This window comes from Dendrobates tinctorius, unplaced genomic scaffold, assembly GCF_039654945.1.
Source record: "Dendrobates tinctorius isolate UK_male_01 unplaced genomic scaffold, ASM3965494v1 ptg000017l, whole genome shotgun sequence".
NCBI lineage: Eukaryota > Metazoa > Chordata > Amphibia > Anura > Dendrobatidae > Dendrobates > Dendrobates tinctorius.
Genome location: NW_027361685.1, coordinates 8508360 through 8529485, shown reverse-complemented (window position 1 = coordinate 8529485; position 21126 = coordinate 8508360). Strand labels below are relative to the sequence as shown.

The 21126-nt window shown below is 44.0% G+C and overlaps 1 protein-coding gene across 1 annotated transcript in view; it reads left to right on the top strand.

Annotated features, from left to right (window-relative positions):
* LOC141082429 (uncharacterized) overlaps positions 1-18035 on the top strand; it is a 31369-nt gene extending 13334 nt beyond the window's left edge. The window contains exon 3 of the mRNA XM_073566372.1: positions 16967-18035. Coding sequence (XP_073422473.1) covers positions 16967-17727 — 761 coding nt within the window. The 3' untranslated portion in view covers positions 17728-18035. The remainder of the gene's footprint in view (positions 1-16966) is intronic.
* Positions 18036-21126: the final 3091 nt, after the last annotated feature.

Here is a 21126-nt window from a genome sequence, read left to right as displayed (position 1 = left end):
ACTCATACATGGTCAACATGGGAAAGACAAAGGAGCATTCCAAGGCCATCAGAGACAAGATCGTGGAGGGTCACAAGGCTGGCAAGGGGTACAAAACCCTTTCCAAGGAGTTGGGCCTACCTGTCTCCACTGTTGGGAGCATCATCCGGAAGTGGAAGGCTTATGGAACTACTGTTAGCATTCCACGGCCTGGACAGCCTTTGAAAGTTTCCTCCCGTGCCGAGGCCAGGCTTGTCCGAAGAGTCAAGGTTAACCCAAGGACAACAAGGAAGGAGCTCCGGGAAGATCTCATGGCAGTGGGGACATTGGTTTCAGTCAATACCATAAGTAACGTACTCCACCGCAATGGTCTCTGTTCCAGACGAGCCCGTAAGGTACCTTTACTTTCAAAGCGTCATGTCAAGGCTCATCTACAGTTTGCTCATGATCACTTGGAGGACTCTGAGACAGACTGGTTCAAGGTTCTCTGATCTGATGAGACCAAGATCGAGATCTTTGGTGCCAACCACACACGTGACGTTTGGAGACTGGATGGCACTGCATACGACCCCAAGAATACCATCCCTACAGTCAAGCATGGTGGTGGCAGCATCATGCTGTGGGGCTGTTTCTCAGCCAAGGGGCCTGGCCATCTGGTCCGCATACATGGGAAGATGGATAGCACGGCCTACCTGGAGATTTTGGCCAAGAACCTCCGCTCCTCCATCAAGGATCTTAAGATGGGTCGTCATTTCATCTTCCAACAAGACAACGACCCAAAGCACACAGCCAAGAAAACCAAGGCCTGGTTCAAGAGGCAAAAAATCAAGGTGTTGGTTTGGCCTAGTCAGTCTCCTGACCTTAACCCAATTGAAAACTTGTGGAAGGAGCTCAAGATTAAAGTCCACATGAGACACCCAAAGAACCTAGATAACTTGGAGAAGATCTGCATGGAGGAGTGGGCCAAGATAACTCCAGAGACCTGTGCCGGCCTGATCAGGTCTTATAAAAGACGATTATTAGCTGTAATTGCAAACAAGGGTTATTCCACAAAATATTAAACCTAGGGGTTGAATAATAATTGACCCACACTTGTATGTTTAAAATTTATTAAAATTTAACTGAGCAGCATAACTTTTTGGTTTGTAAGATTTATGCATCTGTTAATAAATCCTGCTCTTGTGTGAAGTTTGAAGGCTCTAACTTATTTGCATCTTATCAAACCTGCTAAATCTGCAGGGGGTTGAATACTACTTGTAGGCACTGTATATATTCTGAGACCGATGAGTAAAATGTTGTCACACTGGAAATACATGGAGTAGCAGTGATCTTTTATATGTTCCCATGTTACAAAGCCTTTTGAACCAGCGTCCTTCATTCAGAAGTGAGGAAAACCAGAGTGAACCTCCTGAGAAACGGGGTGATAATGTAAGAGGTATTACAGCACAGAAGACCCCGTTACACAGGTTGCAGCAGTGGGATGTGACAACCCGTCTATAGGAGTAAAGGACTGAATGGAAAACAACTACCAGAAGTTAAAGAGGAATACATTAAAAGACCTGGTGGAAGCTTGAGGATTAATCGCCAGCAACAAAACAAAAGCGGATTTGATAGCAGCCATCATGAAACACGACAGTGCAGCACCCCCCAATGTGAATGTGGAAGAGACTGAATTCCAGAGGGAGGTAAAGAGCAGACTGGCGTTCTATGGCCCAAACCCTGCAGGTTTCGTACGAGAGGTGATGGCTGTTGTGCGTATTGGTCTGAAGGAAAAGATGGCCGAGCGGACCAGGATAGAGCTTGCCAAAATGGAGATGGCAGAGCGGACCAAAGTAGAGCCAGCCAAGATAGAGCTAGTCAAGATGGAGATGGCAGAGCGGAGAGAGGAGAGTCAGCGAGCAGGAGAGCTCTAACCTCTGCCCAGGTACCGTCAGCAGTAAGCCACAAAAAAATCCAGTATAATGCCTTCCGACAGTTGGGGGAGGCAGAGGAAGACATTGATGCCTTTCTGCAGGACTTTGAGCAGCAGTGTGCCCCCATAGCCAGACACATTTCTTGGGCCACCCCAGCTGAGTTTAAAAGGGAGGTACTTGAGGACTCCTCATTACAGGGGTATCGTGGGAAGGCACAGGAAGGGGAACAGTTTGTATGGCATCAGGGACTCCTCTACCGGGTTACAGAGCAGCGCCACACAAGGACGAGCCCCACTATAAAACGACAGCTAGTAGTTCCCAAGAAGTATAGGCAGGAGCTACTGCGAATCTCTCATGACATACCCTTGGCCGGGCGCCTCGGCGTCAGTCGCACCAGGCATCGTCTGACACAAAACTTCTTTTGGCCGGGGGTAACCTATGATGTTCGTCAGTACTGCCAGACCTGTGACAGTTGCCAGCGCATTGGCAAGAGGGGAGATCACTGCAAGGCCAAACTACACTCCCTCCCCATTGTGGAGGAGCCATTTAGCTGAGTAGCGGTCGATCTGATAGGGCCGTTAGCCAAACCCAGTCCATCAGGGAAAAAGTATATATTGACAGTGGTAGGTTATGCCACATGGTATCCAGAGGCGGTTGCATTACCTAACATACTGGCAGAGACAGTGGCAGCTGCCATGCTCCAGGTTTTCTCACAGGTTGGATTTCCCCGGGAAGTTATCTACGACCAGGGTACCCAGTTACAGCAGAGGTGACCAACCAACTGTGGAAGCTGTGCGGCGTAAAGTCCATTAGAAGCGCCCCGTACCACCCGCAAACCAATGGGTTGTGTGAACGTTTTAACGGAACATTAAAACAACTCATTGGGACTTTTACCAGGACCTACAGAAACTGGGAGAAATTCTTGCCACACCTCCTGTTTGCCTATCGGGAGGTGCCCCAAGAATCCACAGGGTTCTCCCCGTTCGAACTGTTATACAGGAGGTGGGTAAGGGGACCCCTAGACTTAGTGCGAGAACACTGGGAAGGGGAGGGAACCATAGAAGGGATACCTATTGTGCCCTATGTGTTGGAATTCTGGGACCGCCTACAGGAGCTGACTCAGGCTGTACGTGGGAACATGCAGGCGGCCCAACGGCGCCAGCGCGTATGGTACGATTGGAGGGCCAGAGAATGCATCTTTGAGATAGGACAGAAGGTCCTGGTATTAGAACCATCTAGGCAGAACAAGTTCAAAGCTGCATGGCAGGGGCCCTACCAGGTAGTGGGGAAAATAGCCGACACCACCTACAATGTCGCCGATTGAGACGACCCCAGGGTTATCCGCATGTTCCACGTGAATATGTTGAAGCCCTACCGGGAGCGCCCTGAAGAGGTAGTGGCCATCTGTGCACCCGAGGCAGAGGATTTAGCAGGACTCCCCCTTGCCTGATGTCTTAGGGGAGAGGACTCGGTCTAAAACATGGGACCAAGTATACATGGGAGAAAACCTAGGGTCCCGGGAGAGACAGCAGGTGGAGACGTTGTTGAGGCAGCGACAGAAGATGTTTTCAGAGAGACTGGGGTACACCCGCCTGGCACAACACAAGGTTGAGACCCAGGATCAGACCCCCCTGAGACAACCCCCCTTACGCGTCCCTGAGTCTGTACGAGAAGGGATGCAACGAGATACAAGAGATGTTGCGTTTAGGGGTCATTGAAGAGTCAGTCCCTGGGCATCCGCCATAGTGTTAGTGCCCAAGAAGGATGGGACTACCCGGTTTTGTGTAGACTATCGCAAGCTAAATGAGAAAACGGTGACTGATGCGTATCCCATGCCGTGTGTGGATGAGTTGTTAGACCGGCTGGCGGGGCAAAGTGTTTGACCACCATCGATCTATGCAAAGGCTATTGGCAGATCCCCCTAAGTCCTGACGCTATTCCCAAGTCTGCATTTGTCACCCCGTTCGGCTTATTCTAGTTTCGAGTTATGCCATTCGGGATGAAGAATGCCACGCAACCTTCCAGAGGCTGGCTGACCGGCTTCTGGATGGTCTCCAGGACTATGCTTGTGCCTACCTGGATGACATCGCCATCTACAGAGTGACATGGGATGAGCATCTAAATCTCCTAGAGACAGTATTGGACAGGATCCACAAGGCCGGTATCACGTGGGTAAAGCAGAGGTTCAGTATTTAGGACATTGGGTGGGAAGTGGGAAACAGCGACCAGAACCAGCCAAGATTGAGGCCATAGCCAAATGGCCCACCCCACGCACTAAAACCTATGTCATGATGTTTCTAGGGACCGCCGGGTATTATAGGAAATTTGTCCCCAATTGCAGCAGCGTAGCCAAGCCCCTCACTGATCTGACCCATAAGAACCTCCCCCGCCAGGTAACCTGGACCCCCGAGTGTGAGGAAGCCTTCCGCCAGCTAAAGGACGCCCTCACAAATACCCCGGTATTGGCCACACCCGATCCAACTAAACGTTTCCTTGTTCACACAGACGCTTCTATGTTTGGATTGGGGGCAGTGCTGAGCCAAGTCAGGCCGGACGGTCAAGACCACCCGGTAGCTTACCTGAGTCGGAGACTGTTGCCCCGCGAAGTAAGCTATGCGGCCATCGAGAAGGAGTGCCTAACAGTAGTATGGGCACTCAAGAAGTTACAACCATATTTGTATGGACGACAGTTTTCCCTCCTAACGGACCCCTAGTGTGGCTTAATCGGGTCTCTGGAGACAACGCCAGATTGTTGCTGTGGAGTTTAGCCCTACAATCTCTAGACTTCACCATCCACTACAGACCCGGCAAACAAAATGGTAATGCCGATGGACTAAGTCGACAAACGGAACTTGTACCAACCCCATAGACTTTGGTCATCCCCAAGCCGATCCGTTAAGGATCAGACAGTGTATGCCGATCGCGTCGCTGAAAAGGGGGAGCCGCGTTACAGAACTCCCCAGCACACCGAATAGGAGATGCCATTTTTATGGACAGTTTAAGTAGAAATGTTCAAAAGCATAAAACTCAAGGATATTTTATTAAAAAAAAATTGTTTTTTTTATCTTAGCAGATGACTGTACAAGGAGATCAGAGGGACAGCTGACATCTTCAATTTTTAAATCTGATGATCTTGAGATCCTACAAGATACAACTGAAGTGATTGCTGTTACTCCAGATATATCATCATCCATTCACAGCAAAGATCTGTCATCTGATCCTATGAAACAGGTCCCATCTTCTGAATCATTACTGACTACTAAGGAAAATCGAAGTCACAAAAGAGGCATTGAAAAACAAACTGCTCCTAAAACAAAGAAGCGTTTTTCCTGTTCAGAATGTGGGAAATGTTTTGCACACACATCACTGCTTGTTACTCACCATAGAACTCACACAGGGGAGAAGCCTTTTTCTTGTTCAGAATGTGGGAAATACTTTAAATGGAAATCACAATTGGTTAATCACCATAGAACTCACACAGGGGAGAAGCCTTTTTCCTGTTCAGAATGTGGGAAATGTTTTATCAATAAATCAGAATTGGTTAGGCACCAAAGAACTCACACAGGGGAGAAGCCTTTTTCCTGTTCAGAATGTGGGAAATGTTTTAGCCAGAAAGCGATTCTTGTTAGACATCAGAGCAGTCACACGGGGGAGAAGCCTTTTTCCTGTTCAGAATGTGGGAAATGTTTTATCAATAAATCAGAATTGGTTAGGCACCAAAGAACTCACACAGGGGAGAAGCCTTTTTCCTGTTCAGAATGTGGGAAATGTTTTATCAATAAATCAGAATTGGTTAGGCACCAAAAAACTCACACAGGGGAGAAGCCTTTTTCCTGTTCAGAATGTGGGAAATGTTTTAACAAGAAAGAGAATCTTATTAGTCACAAGAGAACTCACACAGGGGAAAAGCCTTTTTCCTGTTCAGAATGTGGGAAATGTTTTAACCGAAAATCACAATTGGTTAATCACCATGGAACTCACACAGGGGAGAAGCCTTTTTCCTGTTCAGAATGTGGGAAATGTTTTAACCAAAAATCACAATTGGTTAATCATCATAGAACTCACACGGGGGAGAAGCCTTTTTCCTGTTCAGAATGTGGAAAATGTTTTAACAAGAAAGAGCATCTTATTAGTCACCAGAGAACTCACACAGGGGAGAAGCCTTTTTCCTGTTCAGAATGTGGGAAATGTTTTAACAATAAATCAGATTGTGTTAAGCACCAGAGAATCCACACAGGGGAGAAGCCTTTTTCCTGTTCAGAATGTGGGAAATGTTTTAACCAGAAATCACAATTGGTTAATCACCATGGAACTCACACAGGGGAAAAGCCTTTTTCCTGTTCAGAATGTGGGAAATGTTTTAACCGAAAATCACAATTGGTTAATCACCATGGAACTCACACAGGGGAGAAGCCTTTTTCATGTTCAGAATGTGGGAAATGTTTTAACCAAAAATCACAATTGGTTAATCATCATAGAACTCACACGGGGGAGAAGCCTTTTTCCTGTACAGAATGTGGGAAATGTTTTAACAAGAAAGAGCATCTTATTTGTCACCAGAGAACTCACACAGGGGAGAAGCCTTTTTCCTGTTCAGAATGTGGAAAATGTTTTAACAATAAATCAGATTGTGTTAAGCACCAGAGAATCCACACAGGGGAGAAGCCTTTTTCCTGTTCAGAATGTGGGAAATGGTTTAACAATAAATCAGATTGTGTTAAGCACCAGAGAATCCACACAGGAGAGAAGCCTTTTTCCTGTTCAGAATGTGGGAAATGTTTTAACCAGAAATCACAATTGGTTAATCACCATGGAGCTCACACAGGGGAAAAGCCTTTTTCCTGTTCAGAATGTGGGAAATGTTTTAACCAAAAATCACAATTGGTTAATCATCATAGAACTCACACGGGGGAGAAGCCTTTTTCCTGTACAGAATGTGGGAAATGTTTTAACAAGAAAGAGCATCTTATTTGTCACCAGAGAACTCACACAGGGGAGAAGCCTTTTTCCTGTTCAGAATGTGGGAAATGTTTTAACAATAAATCAGATTGTGTTAAGCACCAGAGAATCCACACAGGAGAGAAGCCTTTTTCCTGTTCAGAATGTGGGAAATGTTTTAACCAGAAATCACAATTGGTTAACCATCATAGAACTCACACGGGGGAGAAGCCTTTTTCCTGTTCAGAATGTGGGAAATGTTTTAACAAGAAAGAGCATCTTATTAGTCACCATAGAACTCACACAGGAGTGAAGCCTTTTTCCTGTTCAGAATGTGGGAAATGTTTTAACCGGAAATCACAATTGGTTAATCACCAGAGAATTCACACAGGGGAGAAGCCTTTTTCCTGTTGAGAATGTGGGAAATATTTTGTCAACAAATCAGAATTAGTTAGGCACCAAAGAACTCGCATGGGGGAGAAACCTTTTCCATATTCAGAATGTGGGAAATATTTTAACCGGAAAGCGCTTCTTGTTAGACATCAGAGCAGTCATACAGAGGAGAAGCCTTTTCCTTTTCTTAATGTGGGAAATATTTTACTTGGAAATCAACTGTTAATAAACATCAGAGGTGTCACTTAGGGGAGAAGCCTTTTTTATGTTCTTAGTGTTGGAATAGTTTTAGCGAAAATTGATTCTTCTTAAATGGGTTGTCTCTTGTTTGGTTGTCTAGTTTGGTATTGTAACTGCTGTTACTGTATATATTTGCGTATAAGCCGAGATTTTCAGCCCATTTTTTGGGGCTGAAAGTCCCCCTCTCGGCTTATACATGAGTCATATACGCCAGGGGGTCAGCGGAGAAGGGGGAGCGGGTGGTGTCAGATCATACTGACCCCCCTGGCGTGTCTCTGCAGCCCCCCTGCTTGTCCCACGCTCTCAGGCGCCTTCCATCAGCGGTCACGTGGTACCGCTCATTAAAGTCATGAATATGCACATATTCATGACTTTAATGAGCGGTACCACGTGACCGCTGAAGGCAGTCATGGGAGAACGGGGCTGCAGAGACCACGCCACAAGGGAGTAAGTATATGCTACATTCACCTGTCCCCGTTCCAACGCTGCTTGACGCTGTCAGCCGAGTCCTCTGTCAGTGACGTTCAGGCAGCAGAGGGCGTGATGTCATAGCTATTGCGCTCCCTCTGCTGCCTCAACGCCACTGACAGAGTACTCGGCAGACAGCAGCGAGCAGCATTGGAACGGGGACAGGTGAACATCTCAGGTGCCGGGTCCTGAGCCAGCGGTGACACCGGCACATGTTCCCCATAGTTTGCCAGTGTCCCTGCGTGCTCAGCACACCAGCACCTGGCCCCCAGCGACGAGAGGTGAGTATGTCTTTTTTTTATTTGCAGCAGCGGCAGCATATGGGGCCTATTCTATGGAGCATCTTATGGGGCAGCATATGGGGACATAATCTATGGAGCATCTTATGGGGCAGCATATGGGGCATATTCTATGGAGCATCTTATGGGGCGTATTCTATGGAGCATCTTATTGGGCAGCATATGGGGCATAATCTATAAAGCATCTTATGGGGCATAATCTATGGAGCAGCATATTGGGCCACAACCTTTATGTAGCATCTTATGGGGCCATAACCTTTATAGAGCAGCATATGGGGCATAATCTATGGGGCATTTTATGGGGCCATAACTTTTATGGAGCAGCATATGGGGCATATTATTCTATGGAGCATCTTATGGGGCCTTTATTAACCTTTTTGCAGCATTATATGGGGCGTATTTTGTATGGAGCATCATGAACTGGATGGAGCATTATATGGGGCTCCTGATTCAATATGGATATTCAAAAACATTTAGCCTACTAATGTCTCAATTAATTTTACTTTTATTGGTTTCTATTTTTATTTTTGAAATTTACCAGTAGCTACTGCATTTTCCACCCTAGGCTTATACGTGAGTCAATAAGTTTTCCCACTTTTTTGTGGCAAAACTAGGGGGTCAGCTTACACTTGGGTCGGCTTATACACAAGTATATACGGTAAATAGAATTGCAGACAAATTGTCCTAGACTAAACTCAGTTTTCAGACGGTCCAATATGTACCACTCAGGGAAAACTTGTCCATCTATCATCATCTTAGTGGTGCGCATGCGTGGTTCGGATCCTAGCTGGAGAGGTAGAAGGCGTTCCTTAGTGCTCTTAGGTGAGGTCCGCGTCATCTTAATTGATGACGCGGCATCACGGATCACGTGATCGCCGGATACCTCCCCTGTTTGAGAGCAGGGACGGTAAACTGACGCATGCGCCGTAATGATCTGAAATGATGATTGGGCGTTTAGCCCTGGGTGATATCGAAGAATTTGGACATGCGCTGTAGCCCACATCATTCCTCCAATCATGATAGAGATCTTGACTATTTAAACTAGCACACCCCCATCATGACCGCGCCTCCCGAAGAAGCGGTAGCGAAACACGCGTCGGGGCAGAGGAATGCCCGGGGGATTCCACACACCATTAGGTATGCTTATTTTAGGACACTGTGCTTAAGGCTGGTGCTCGATTGGGGAGGATAGTATGCTGTTACATTAGTACTAATTGTGGCATGTCGGTTTGGCAGCCTTATACATGTGTTTATAAGATCAGCGTCTAATCCTCTTTTTAGTGCACTAAGTGGCGGTCAAGAGGGCTTAAAAGGTAGCTTTCTGAGTATTGCACTGAAGTCCATAGTAATTATAGCCGCTTTAGCCTTAGGCTGTTACAAATCTATATGATTGCTTGCATTGCACCATATTGGTCTAGGAGCATATGTTAATATCATTAATATTGAATTATGGTGGTTTTTGTGGATAAACCTATTGCTTCTGTTAGTTCCTCATTTTAGATGTACCTTCCCTTTTTCATTAATGTATTAATATATATTTTTAATATGTTGTTTAATAAATAATAAAACAATTCTTATACCATATTTTGGAGTCAAAAATAATTTTTTGGAGTATCCAATTGTGTGAATAATTTCAAAATTAAGTGTTGAGTTGATTTCTGGTTGGTCAAGAAAGCAGACTTTTCTTTGTGTAAGCCGGTAATATTGACTTTTATTGTGCGCTTATCCTTGATCACTAGTGATCTTTGCTGATATGCTAATTATGCATTGTGTTATGGAGCTAGTTTGTTGACTTCTAAAGCAGAGGGAAAAACTATGCAAATAGTTTAAATAATCAAGTAATGCTATAATAATCTCATCTCCATTCTTACCCTTTATGTAAATACTGAATGAGGGACACTTGTTAAGACTAAAAATAGGTTACATGCCTCTGTATAAAGAGACTGAGAGAGAAACAGCCAGAGAGATTCTGCCAAGACATCTATACATCTCAAAAGGACCAGAGACAGGACAGCAGCCATTTTACATCATGGCTCCATTACGAGGGACACGGATTTATCATTCTATAGGAAACAACCTAGGGATTTTCAGCCTTGGTTGGAAGAATACAGATCTGCTCCATTGATCATCGCTAAACCATAGATAAGTTTGGAGAAGCCAGGTTGTCATCCTCGGATCAACTGGCCTTTTACCTTGTATGGACTGTCATCTTCCTACGCTTGTCATTACCTCCTCTCTGTGCGTGCCACAGGTGGGGTAGCGATCCTGGGAGCGAATCAGCGGAAGGATAAGACTCTGTAATGTGCACTCTGTTGGGTATTTTGCTGGGACTGTTCTATGTGTTATCTGCCTGTTTTGTGGTTCAATAAAGCATTGCCACACTGTTTTACCCTCACCGTGTGTTGTCTGAGTAGCGTTCAGTGGGATGATCCCTGATCCATGTGGTTTCGGCCAGAGGACTGGGGCGCCCGCTGACCACCCCATGTCTCCACAGGCATGCTTCTATAGTCTCAATTGGAGGCTAGAAGCTGCTATAACCCGATCAGCGCTGCTACATACATGCAATGATCAGATCACCTGTATGTAGCAGAGTTGCTCACTTGCTATGAGCGCTGACCACTTATGGCCCATCATGAGCGAGAAAAGCGGCAGGGCCCACATCAAAGGAAGTAGACCGACATCAGCGTACATTTACACCCGATGTCAGAAAGGGGTTAAAGGGGATTGTTTTTACAGAGACAGAAGAGGTAATTAATCATGTATACATACAGATAATTACAGAAATACACAACTTATAATGTTAAATAGTATAGAGTTAAGACAAGAAAATATAATTTGTGTAAATCGTGTAGATATAAAAATTCAGGCAAATGTCAAATGTTCAAAACCACAGCAAAAAGGCAGAGATGCTGACCTGCCCAGACCTCCAAACAAACGCACTATCAGGGTGAGTGAGCCCATATAGTTAGGATGGGGGCAACACAGGTGCAAGAATACCGATGAGACAACCGCTCACAAACTACCAATGTATGGAGGGACGGATGCTTGGTATATTAATGCACAATGAAGACTTGTATGTGGCGCTGTTCACACAATGGTAATGCACAGCAACCTTACATTTATCATTGTTAAACCGCATCTGCCACCTTTTGGCCCAGATTTCCAACCTATCCAGATCCATCTGTAGCAGAATACTATCTTCTCTTGTATTGACTGCTTTACATAGTTTTGTATCATCTGCAAATATCGATATTTTACTGTGTAAACCTTCTACCAGATCGTTAATAAATATGTTGATTAGCATAGGTCCCAACACCGACCCCTGCGGTACCCCACTGGTCACAGCGACCCAGTTAGAGAATATACCATTTATAACCACCCTCTGCTTTCTATCACTAAGCCAGTTACACATTTACACACATTCTCCCCCAGACCCAGCATTCTCATTTTGTGTACCAACCTCTTGTGTGGCACGGTATCAAACGCTTTGGAAAATCAAGATATACCACGTCCAGCCTATAGCTTACTTCATAAAAACTGATTAGATTGGTTTGACAGGAGCGATTCCTCATAAACCCATGCTGATGTGGAGTTAAACAGTTATTCTCATTGAGATAATCCAGAATAACATCCCTCACAAACCCCTCAAATATTTTACCAACAGTGGAGGTTAGACTTACTGGCCTATAATTTCCTGGTTCACGTTTAGAGCCCTTATGTTGATTGCGCATGTGAAAGTTCATACATGTAGTAGCCAAATTATTGCACTTTTTACCTCGGCTCAATGTTTTTTGCAAAGTTGGCAGATTACGTGAGTTGGCTCATAATTTGCAGTGCCCTTGCCACCTCTGTGAACTGCAGACCCGCAGACGCTGCTGGTCAGAGGCACAGTTGTGGCTGAGGATGCATCGCTCGTCGTGGCTGCCTCACTACGTGTCTGCAACATACAGCGCAACCTAACCTCCTCTTCTTCCTCCTCAGATGACCTACTCACCCGTGTCACTATGTGTCTGTGACATACAGCGCAACCTAACCTCCTCTTTTTCCTCCTCAGATGACCTACTCACCTGTGTATCTCTTTGTTCACACCAACTGGGATCTAACACCTTATCATCATCATCATCATCATCCTCTGTGTTATCACATTCCTCGCCAGTGGAGTCACCCTCCTCCTCTTCTTGCCCTGACAGCACAGTACAGTCCACATGAACCTCAGATATGAGTCTCATCAGGACCATGCCCCCCTGGGGTTAACATCTGCTGATGAGGGTCAGGATGCTGTTCGGACCCTATTTTGCCCTGCCCCGGATCCAGCTAAAAAAATTTTGGGCATCGGTGCAGATTTCCTTCCTCTTGACTCTGCGAAGCTTTTGAGTACACTTCTGATGAAAACTGCATAGAATGTGTGAACAGCTCTTCATACTCACCCATCTGTGGTTCCGTACAGGCAGTTGGATAGTTGGGATGCGGGGGGAAGCAAGGGGAAATTTGGTGCCACATCTGTGCACTGTACTGGGTGTGATTTAGGAGGAAGAGGAGGAGAGGCCAATTGAATCTACACTTGCCATCCACTCGAGTACATGCTCTTTCTGGGTATCATCGTTAAGGCATACTGCTGGACGACTGCCAAAGAAAGGTAGTGGTGTAGCCTGTCCAGTAACATGTTATCAGTTGTCTTTGAATAGGATGTGATGTTGCTTCACTAGTGCTTTCACAAACATTACCAGCTACCCGACGTACACCGTGAACACCAAGTCTAATTCCCCTTCCATCACGGTTTCCCTTTTTCGCAGTCATGTTGCTCAGATAGTGTAGGAGCACAGTATTAGCAACAAAAAATTAGATTTTAAACTCTGCACCACCTCTGCAAATAGCTAAACACCGTAATCCAGGCCAGGTAGCCCCTGCCACCTCTGTGAACTGCTGACCCGCGGCTGCTGGTCAGGGGTACAGTTGTGGCTGAGGATGCATCGCTCGTCGTGGCTGCCTCACTTCGTGTCTGTGACGTACAGCGCAACCTGACCTCCTCTTCTTTATGGCATGCATTGCACTTCTGTCACAGTCCTCACAGGTAACATGAGACTGTGATCATCCTGGAGCCGATCATTGGCGGAGCCTTTGCCATTCTGGCTATTCTTCCTTCCATTTGAATGGTCGTCTTCCGTTTTCTTCCATGTCTCTCTGGTTTGGCTTTCCATGGTAAAGGATTGGAGATCATTTTAGCTGAACAGCCGATCATTGTCTGCACTTCTTTATAAGTTTTACCATCTCCAATCAACTTTTTAATCAAAGTACTCTGTTCTTTTGAACAATGTCTCGAACGACCCATATTTCTCAGGCTTTCAAGGAGAAATGCATGTACAACATGTCCTGGCCTCACCCTTAGATAAGGGCCACCGGATTCCCACCTGTCTCTTCACAGAATGATTGCCCTCACTGATTGATCTCCACACAGCTATTATTGTGATCATCATTCTAATACACAGACTCAAAAACCCGCAGATCATGAATTCGGAGTCTGGTGGTTTTCTTAGAATAACAATTTTAAGTGTGCCGTGAAAATGCATTTATTCAGACTGGCCTACCGCCTCAACACATTAACCTAATCTATCCCTGTGTGGCACAGCCAAAAGTTTTACCATAACCAGATTCCCTGCATCATGTTCCCACATGCTTTATGCATCCATTATCCCTCTGCATCCGTACTGTTACCCACTTAACATTATGGCTGGTCCATACAATCAGGGCAACTGTTACCACCCACCTTTCGTGTCTCCCTTTTTCCTCATAGACTGTAAGCTTGCGAGCAGGGCCCTCACTCCTCTTGGTATTTGTTATAATCTATGTGATTATTGCTATGCTTTAATGTCTATTGTCTGTACAAATCCCCTCTGAAATGTAAAGTGCTGCGGAATGTCGGCGCTATAGAAATAAAATTTATTATTATTATTACTGCACCAACTGGTAAATTGTGTGACACGTAATTTAATTTATACCAAAAACAGGGATTAATCGGGTTAGTCATACTGGACTGCTGTTATACTGAACCCTACTGTAGCTAGTGTAACACAAGAGATGGTCGCCAGCGTCTGAGCAAACTGAACAGTGGCAAATCCTCTGGCCCAGATGGCATTCACCCATGGATATTGAGGGAATTGAGCTCAGTATTTGACAGTCCTACTGTATCTCATCTTCTTAGACTCACTTGTACTTGCATTTTCACTTTTTACATTATCCTTATTTTTTTCATTCATTTTTTTCACATTTTATTTTTTTCTCATTATTTCTCCCTTTGTCCTGACACCCTTTCACACAGTGTCGGTATTCGTTCATCTACATATTAATTGCAAATATTTCCACAAGTCCTTACCATAATGTATGTGCACATTAATAACTTTTATTCACCGACTCTGGCACTCAGCACTTTGTACAATTTTATTTACATATAATCCTATTGATTGGCGCCTGGTAACAGCTTTCATTCTGTTCCCTCCCCATTCCTTCAAGTCTGTTTTTTTCTTATGATGCGATTCCATGCCTTTTATGCCAGAACAATGTCCTTATACATGGCTGTTTCCAGCTGAATTCTTAAAAATTATGTGATGAACAGCCCACCGCTGCCACCAATATGTGATGAACAGCAAGCAGGAGGCACGCCGTTGCCACCAAATTGTGACGAACGGCGCGGCCGGTGCCACCAAAACGTCACGATCCCACCACTGGCACCAGCAGGTCAGCGGACGGAGGGACGTGACACACTGCCGACACACGGCTATCACAGGCACAGTGGGGGCTTATCTTAGTTATCCCACCACCGGCACCATGTGACAAAAATGCAGCAAGCTAATCTTGCTCTAACAATTTACCGCAGGGGGGTATTTTGGATGCCCCACCACTGCTAACAACCTTCCAAGAACTGTGGGGATTTATGTATATCCCACTTTCTCAGTTACACTTCAGAACTCGCAGCTCTCCAGCGTCCTCCTTACCCTCAGGTCAGTCAGGGAACTGCACATAGGATAATTAGTCACTGGACGGGCTGCTTGTGCACGGGCCACTGGACTACTGCAGTAAGGGAATTATCAATGCTGTGGCTGCAGCCCCTCATTCAGCATGTAAGACCCGTCTGTACTGCCAGCTAGCCTAGCCAGCCGTGCACACCACACTGCCACCAGCCACGCTTTACTTAATCAAAGAGTTAATTAAGAGGGTCCGCGGCAAACCCCAAATTAGTAGCGAATATCTAAAAAAGGCGCATAGTTCGTTTCTTAGAGCATGGAGGAAAACTAATAGAATTTTATCATTTATTCCCGAAAGGGCAGTAATTATACAGATAAAAGTTGCTATAAAGTTGAGACATTAAATATGTACAATACAAATATAAAACAAAGGGATTAAATGGCAGAAAGTAACACTCACATGTGTTCAGTCGATATCAGGCAGACCATGTGGGGGGAGAAGGAGGAGCCACACGTCTCCACTCATCTGGGGGTTCTTGTCAGCACGGACTCTGTAGCTCCAACTGACTGGAATTTGCTAGGGAATACCTATAGACTAGGGTCTGTGACCTCATGAAATGGGCGGTCTGGAGAGGTCCAACCTCCCTCTCTCCAAGTTATGATTTGGCTGCAAAACTTAGAATAACTATAAACGAGAAAAACCCGTACCAACACACATAGGGCATCACTGTTTGTGATTTACCAAATAGAATCCGAAGACACCAAGCATGCCATACTTAAGACACTCCGTTTGGGAGCAATCCATATCTCAGGTTCTGGAGAGGTTATAACTGTCAAAATTAGGAATTAGTAAGCTGGCCTTGTGCCCTTCGCAGAAATGTGGGTTTTATATCTCTGCTGCGTATGGTTTCCGCAATATGAATTGTTTTAATACTTCCCATAGCTGCATTCAAGCCCCTGGTTTTAAACAAAGGAACATCTTTTCCACTTAGCTGCTGCAGGGAGGGGGGATGGAGGGACTTTGAGAGGAAATGGACAGTATCATGTTTAAGATGCAAGCGGAGAGCACACACACAGCCAGCTGCTAAGAAGTGAGAAACCAAAAAGGAGGGGGGCTGCAGCTGTGTGACAAAGGGATTTTCTAGAATGTTCCAGAAACATAGACATTTTACATTACAAATTATATGATTATATTTATCACTATTAGTCATTTAGGACAACAATGGATCATTCAGAGATCCACAATGAACTTCTCGAGTGAGTTTTTCTGCAGAATGTGCACAACGTTTTTTGTTTTACATTGACTATAATGGTACTGTACAACGCAGGAGAATCGGCTGCGGATCCGCAGGGCCAAATCTGCTGCGGATCCGCAGTAGAATCCACAACGTGTTCACAGACCCTTACAATAAGATGCTTCAGATTGAAGATAGAGGAGGGAGGGGTTTGGATGTGTTTTGGAGTGGGTGTGCTAGGTGCTGGCTTAGAGGCCAGTGCAATGCATCATGGAACTTGTAGTATTAGAGCACAGTAAGTCGGGAGAAAGAAAGTTGTCGATTTACCCCATGAGAGCTGGAGCCAGCACTGAAAATGTGCTGCGAGAGGATGATAATAGATAATATTGCTAAAATAAACACAGTGGGTTTTTAGTGGCACATAATAGCAAGATATATGAAAAACAAAGTTACAGTAGTGGGCAACTTCTTTAAGTAGAAATGTTCAAAAATATAAAACTCAATGATATTTTATTAAAGAAAATTGTTTTTTATCTTAGCAGATAACTGTACCAGGAGATTGGAGGGACAGCTGACATCTTCAATTTGTAAATCTGATGATCTTGAGATCTCACAGGATACAACTGAAGTGAATGCCATTAGTCCAGATATCTCATCATCCATTCACAGCAAAGATCTGTCATCTGATCCTATGAAACAGGTCCCATCTTCTGATTCATTACTGACTACTAAGGAAAATCAAAGTCACAAAAGAGGCATTAAAAAACAAACTGCTCCTAAAGGAAAGAAGCATTTTTCCTGTTCAGAATGTGGGAACTGTTTTGCACACAAATCACTGCTTGTTACTCACCATAGAACTCACACAGGGGAGAAGCCTTTTTCTTGTTCAGAATGTGGGAAATGTTTTAGCAATAAATCAAATTGCATTAAGCACCAGAGAACTCACACAGGGGAGAAGCCTTTTTCCTGTTCAGAATGTGGGAAATGTTTTGCACGTAAATCACATTTTGTTACTCATCATAGAACTCACACAGGGGAGAAGCCTTTTTCCTGTTCAGAATGTGGGAAATGTTTTGCACGTAAATCACAATTTGTTAATCACCATAGAACTCACACAGGGGAGAAGCCTTTTTCCTGTTCAGAATGTGGGAAATGTTTTAACCAGAAAGGGGATCTTGTTAAGCACCAAAGAACTCACACAGGGGAGAAGCCTTTTTCATGTTCAGAATGTGGGAAATATTTTAGCCTGAAAGTCAATCTTGTTAAGCACCAAAGAACTCACACAGGAGAGAAGCCTTTTTGATGTTCAGAATGTGTGAAACGTTTTACTCAGAATTCAAGTCTTGTTACACATGAGAGAATTCACACAGCAGTGAAGCCATATTCATGTTCAGAATGTAGGAAATGTTTTAAATGGCTCTTGAACGCCATCAAAGAACGCACACAGGGCAGAAGCCTTTTTTCCTGTTCAGAATGTGGGAAATGTTTTAACCGGAAAGTGATTCTTGTTAGACATCAGAGACCTCACACAGAGGAGAAGCCATTTTCATTTTTTTAATGTGGGAAATATTTTACTTGGAAATCAACTGTTAATAAACATCAGAGACGTCACATAGGGGAGAAGCCTTTTTTATGTTCATAATAACATAGTAACATAGTTTTGAAGGCTGAAGGAAGACCTTATGTCCATCTAGTTCAGCCTATTTTTAGTGCAGCTGTTCTGCATTGTTGATCCTGGGGAAGGCAAAAAACCCACAGAGTAGAAGCCAATTTTCTCCATAGGGAAAAAAATTCCTTCCCCTAAGCTGGGTCAACTATCTACCTATAATATTCTGTTATTCGTAACCTTCTATACTGTTATTCACAAGAAAAGCGTCCATTCCTTTCTTAAATTCATTCAGTGAGTTGGCCATCACTACTTCCTCAGGAAGAGAATTCCAGAGCCTCACTGCTCTTACCGTGAAGAACCCTCTTCTATGCTGGTGCAGAAATTGTCTTTCCTCCAAACGAAGAGAATGCCCCCTTGTTCTTGTCACAGTCCTTGGTACAAACAGTTCATTGGAGAGATCTCTGTATTGCCCTCTGATATACTTGTACATATATATTGAGTCTCCCCTAAGTCTTCTCTTTTCTAGAGTAAATAGACCTAATTTTGATAACCTTTCTGGGTATTGTAGTGAACCAACTCCTTTTTTCATTTTAGTAGCCCGCCTTTGAACCCTTTCAAGTTCAGTATTGTCTTTCTTGAGCATCGGCGTCCAAAATTGCACACAATACTCCAAGTGTGGTCTGACGAGTGATTTGTACAGAGGGAGAATTATGTTTTTATCTTGTGTCCCCAGACCTCTTCTAATGCATCCCATGACCCTATTTGCTTTGGTGGCAGCTGCCTGACACTGGGCACTCCAATTTAGCTTCTTATTGACTAAGATGCCTAAGTCTTTTTCCATGTCTGATATCCCCAGCAGTTTCCCATTTAGTAAGTAATTGTAGCATCTGTTTCTCCTTCCCATGTGCATAACCTTACACTTATCTGTGTTAAACCTCATTTGCCATTTTTCAGCCCAATTCTCCAATTTACTCAAATCTGTCTGTAGTTGCAACTACCTTACATAGTTTTGTATCATCTGCAAATACTGATATATTACTGTGTAAGCCATCCACTAGATCATTAATAAATATATTTAATAGTAGGGGGCCCAATACAGAACCCTGTGGTCCCCCACTAGTAACCCTTGCCCAGTCTGAGTATGCCCCATTAATAACCACTCTTTGTTTTCTATCACTAAGCCAGCTACCTACCCATCTACACACATTTTCCCCTAGCCCAAGCTTTCTCATCTTACTTACCAATCTTTTATGTGGGACAGTGTCAAATGCTTTAGAGAAGTCGAGATAAATGACATCCAATGATTCTCCTGGGTCCATTTCAGAGCTTACATCCTCATAGAAGCTGATCAGGTTAGTTTGACAGGAGCGATCCTTCATAAATCCATGTTGATATGGAGTTAAACGTTTATTAACATTGAGATATTCCATAATGGTATCCCTTAGAAAACCTTCAAAAATTTTACCCACAACAGATGCTAAGCTTACCGGCCTATAGTTTCCAGGTTCCCTTTTACACCCCTTTTTGAATATTGGTACCACATTTGCTTGCCGCCAATCAAAAGGAACAGACCCTGTTTCTATAGAGTCTTGAATGTTGGATCAGTTTTAACCAAACTTGAATCTTCTTAAATGGATTGTCTTTTGTCATTCCTCATGTTTGCTGCCAAAAGGATAAAACTAAACTGTATTAACCCTCAACTGGTGAGGTGGGGTTTGACACACCCCAGGGAATTTTTGTTCGGCTGACATTCATTGAAAAATGCGGGTATGAGGATGTGTCTCACTAGCTACCATCCATTTCCTTGTCAACAGGATGTCGTCAAGGCCTCTCTCTTTTGGCCACACAACAGAGCTAGCTGTCGTTAAGTGTAGTCTTGGCCTTGCTGAACCCCACATCACCACTCATGCAATTCTTTTTACACATTTTCAAAGTTTGAAAACTTTATTTTTACACAAATTTATAACTGAGTTTCTGATTGTTCGTGATACTTGGTGTCGAAAATTTGTTATACTCATGTGTAGTGTTGAGCGATACCACCCGATACTGAAAAATATCGTATCGGAATGGATCGGCCGATCTAAAAAAAGTATCGGGTATCGCCGATTCCGATCCCGGAAGTCCCATTCAAGTCAATGGAACAGAAATATCGGAATAAAAAAAACCCTTTCTTTCCCTGTTGGTTAATTCTACATGAAGAAACACAACTAATAATAATGTAGAATGTATTGTGGGAGGTGTAGGAGACATTAAAGCCATAGAGGTTTAGCCCAATCAAATGGAATAGCAGGAATTTTTTTTTTTTTAAAGACGTTCGTAGTTAAAAAGATATTGACTATGTTAAAGTCTTTAATTTTTTGTCAGATATGTATGTTTCACTACTTCCATGCTCTTCACCTTCTTTTTTACTTCTCCCACACTTTCTCCTTCATCATCTTCAGCAGCAGCAGTATCTTCTTCTTCTATTCTTCATATTCTACTTCATCTTCTTTTATTCTTCTTCATATTCTACTTCTTCATCTTCTTCCTATTCTTCTTCATCATATTCTTATTTGTGTCAGGCATTCCTGTAGTTATCTATAAAAGTTTGAAGATTACACCTTCCGTTCAGCCTGTCACAAAAGATTTACAACAGGATTTGTCCGCGTTCAGTTTGGCCTGCAGCAGCAGGCCTTTTCCAGGGGCACCACGAGGAGGAACGGACTCACCACCATACACTGCTTAGTCTTCTTCTGCTTATAAATTTGATAATCTCATTTTCTCAGATTTTTAGTCTTATGCTTAATGTTCTTCTGCTTTTGGTTTTTATGCTTCTTGGTCTTCTGTCTCTTGTTGTTCTGCATCTTGGTGGTTGTCTTCCTGTTCTTTGTCCTCTTGGTCATCTTCAGGGTCATCTTTTAGGTATTCTTCTGTGTGGTCTTCAGGGTCGTCGTCTTCAGGGTCATTGTCATGGAGATCCAGAGTGAGAATCAAAAACCATTTCCACAAGCTTGAACTTTGAAAAGTAGCAGAAGTTACAAGAAGGCTGAGGAACTGGCGAGAACCAGCTGATGGTACTGGAACCCAGAGTGGCAGCAGAATGAACAAGAGCCA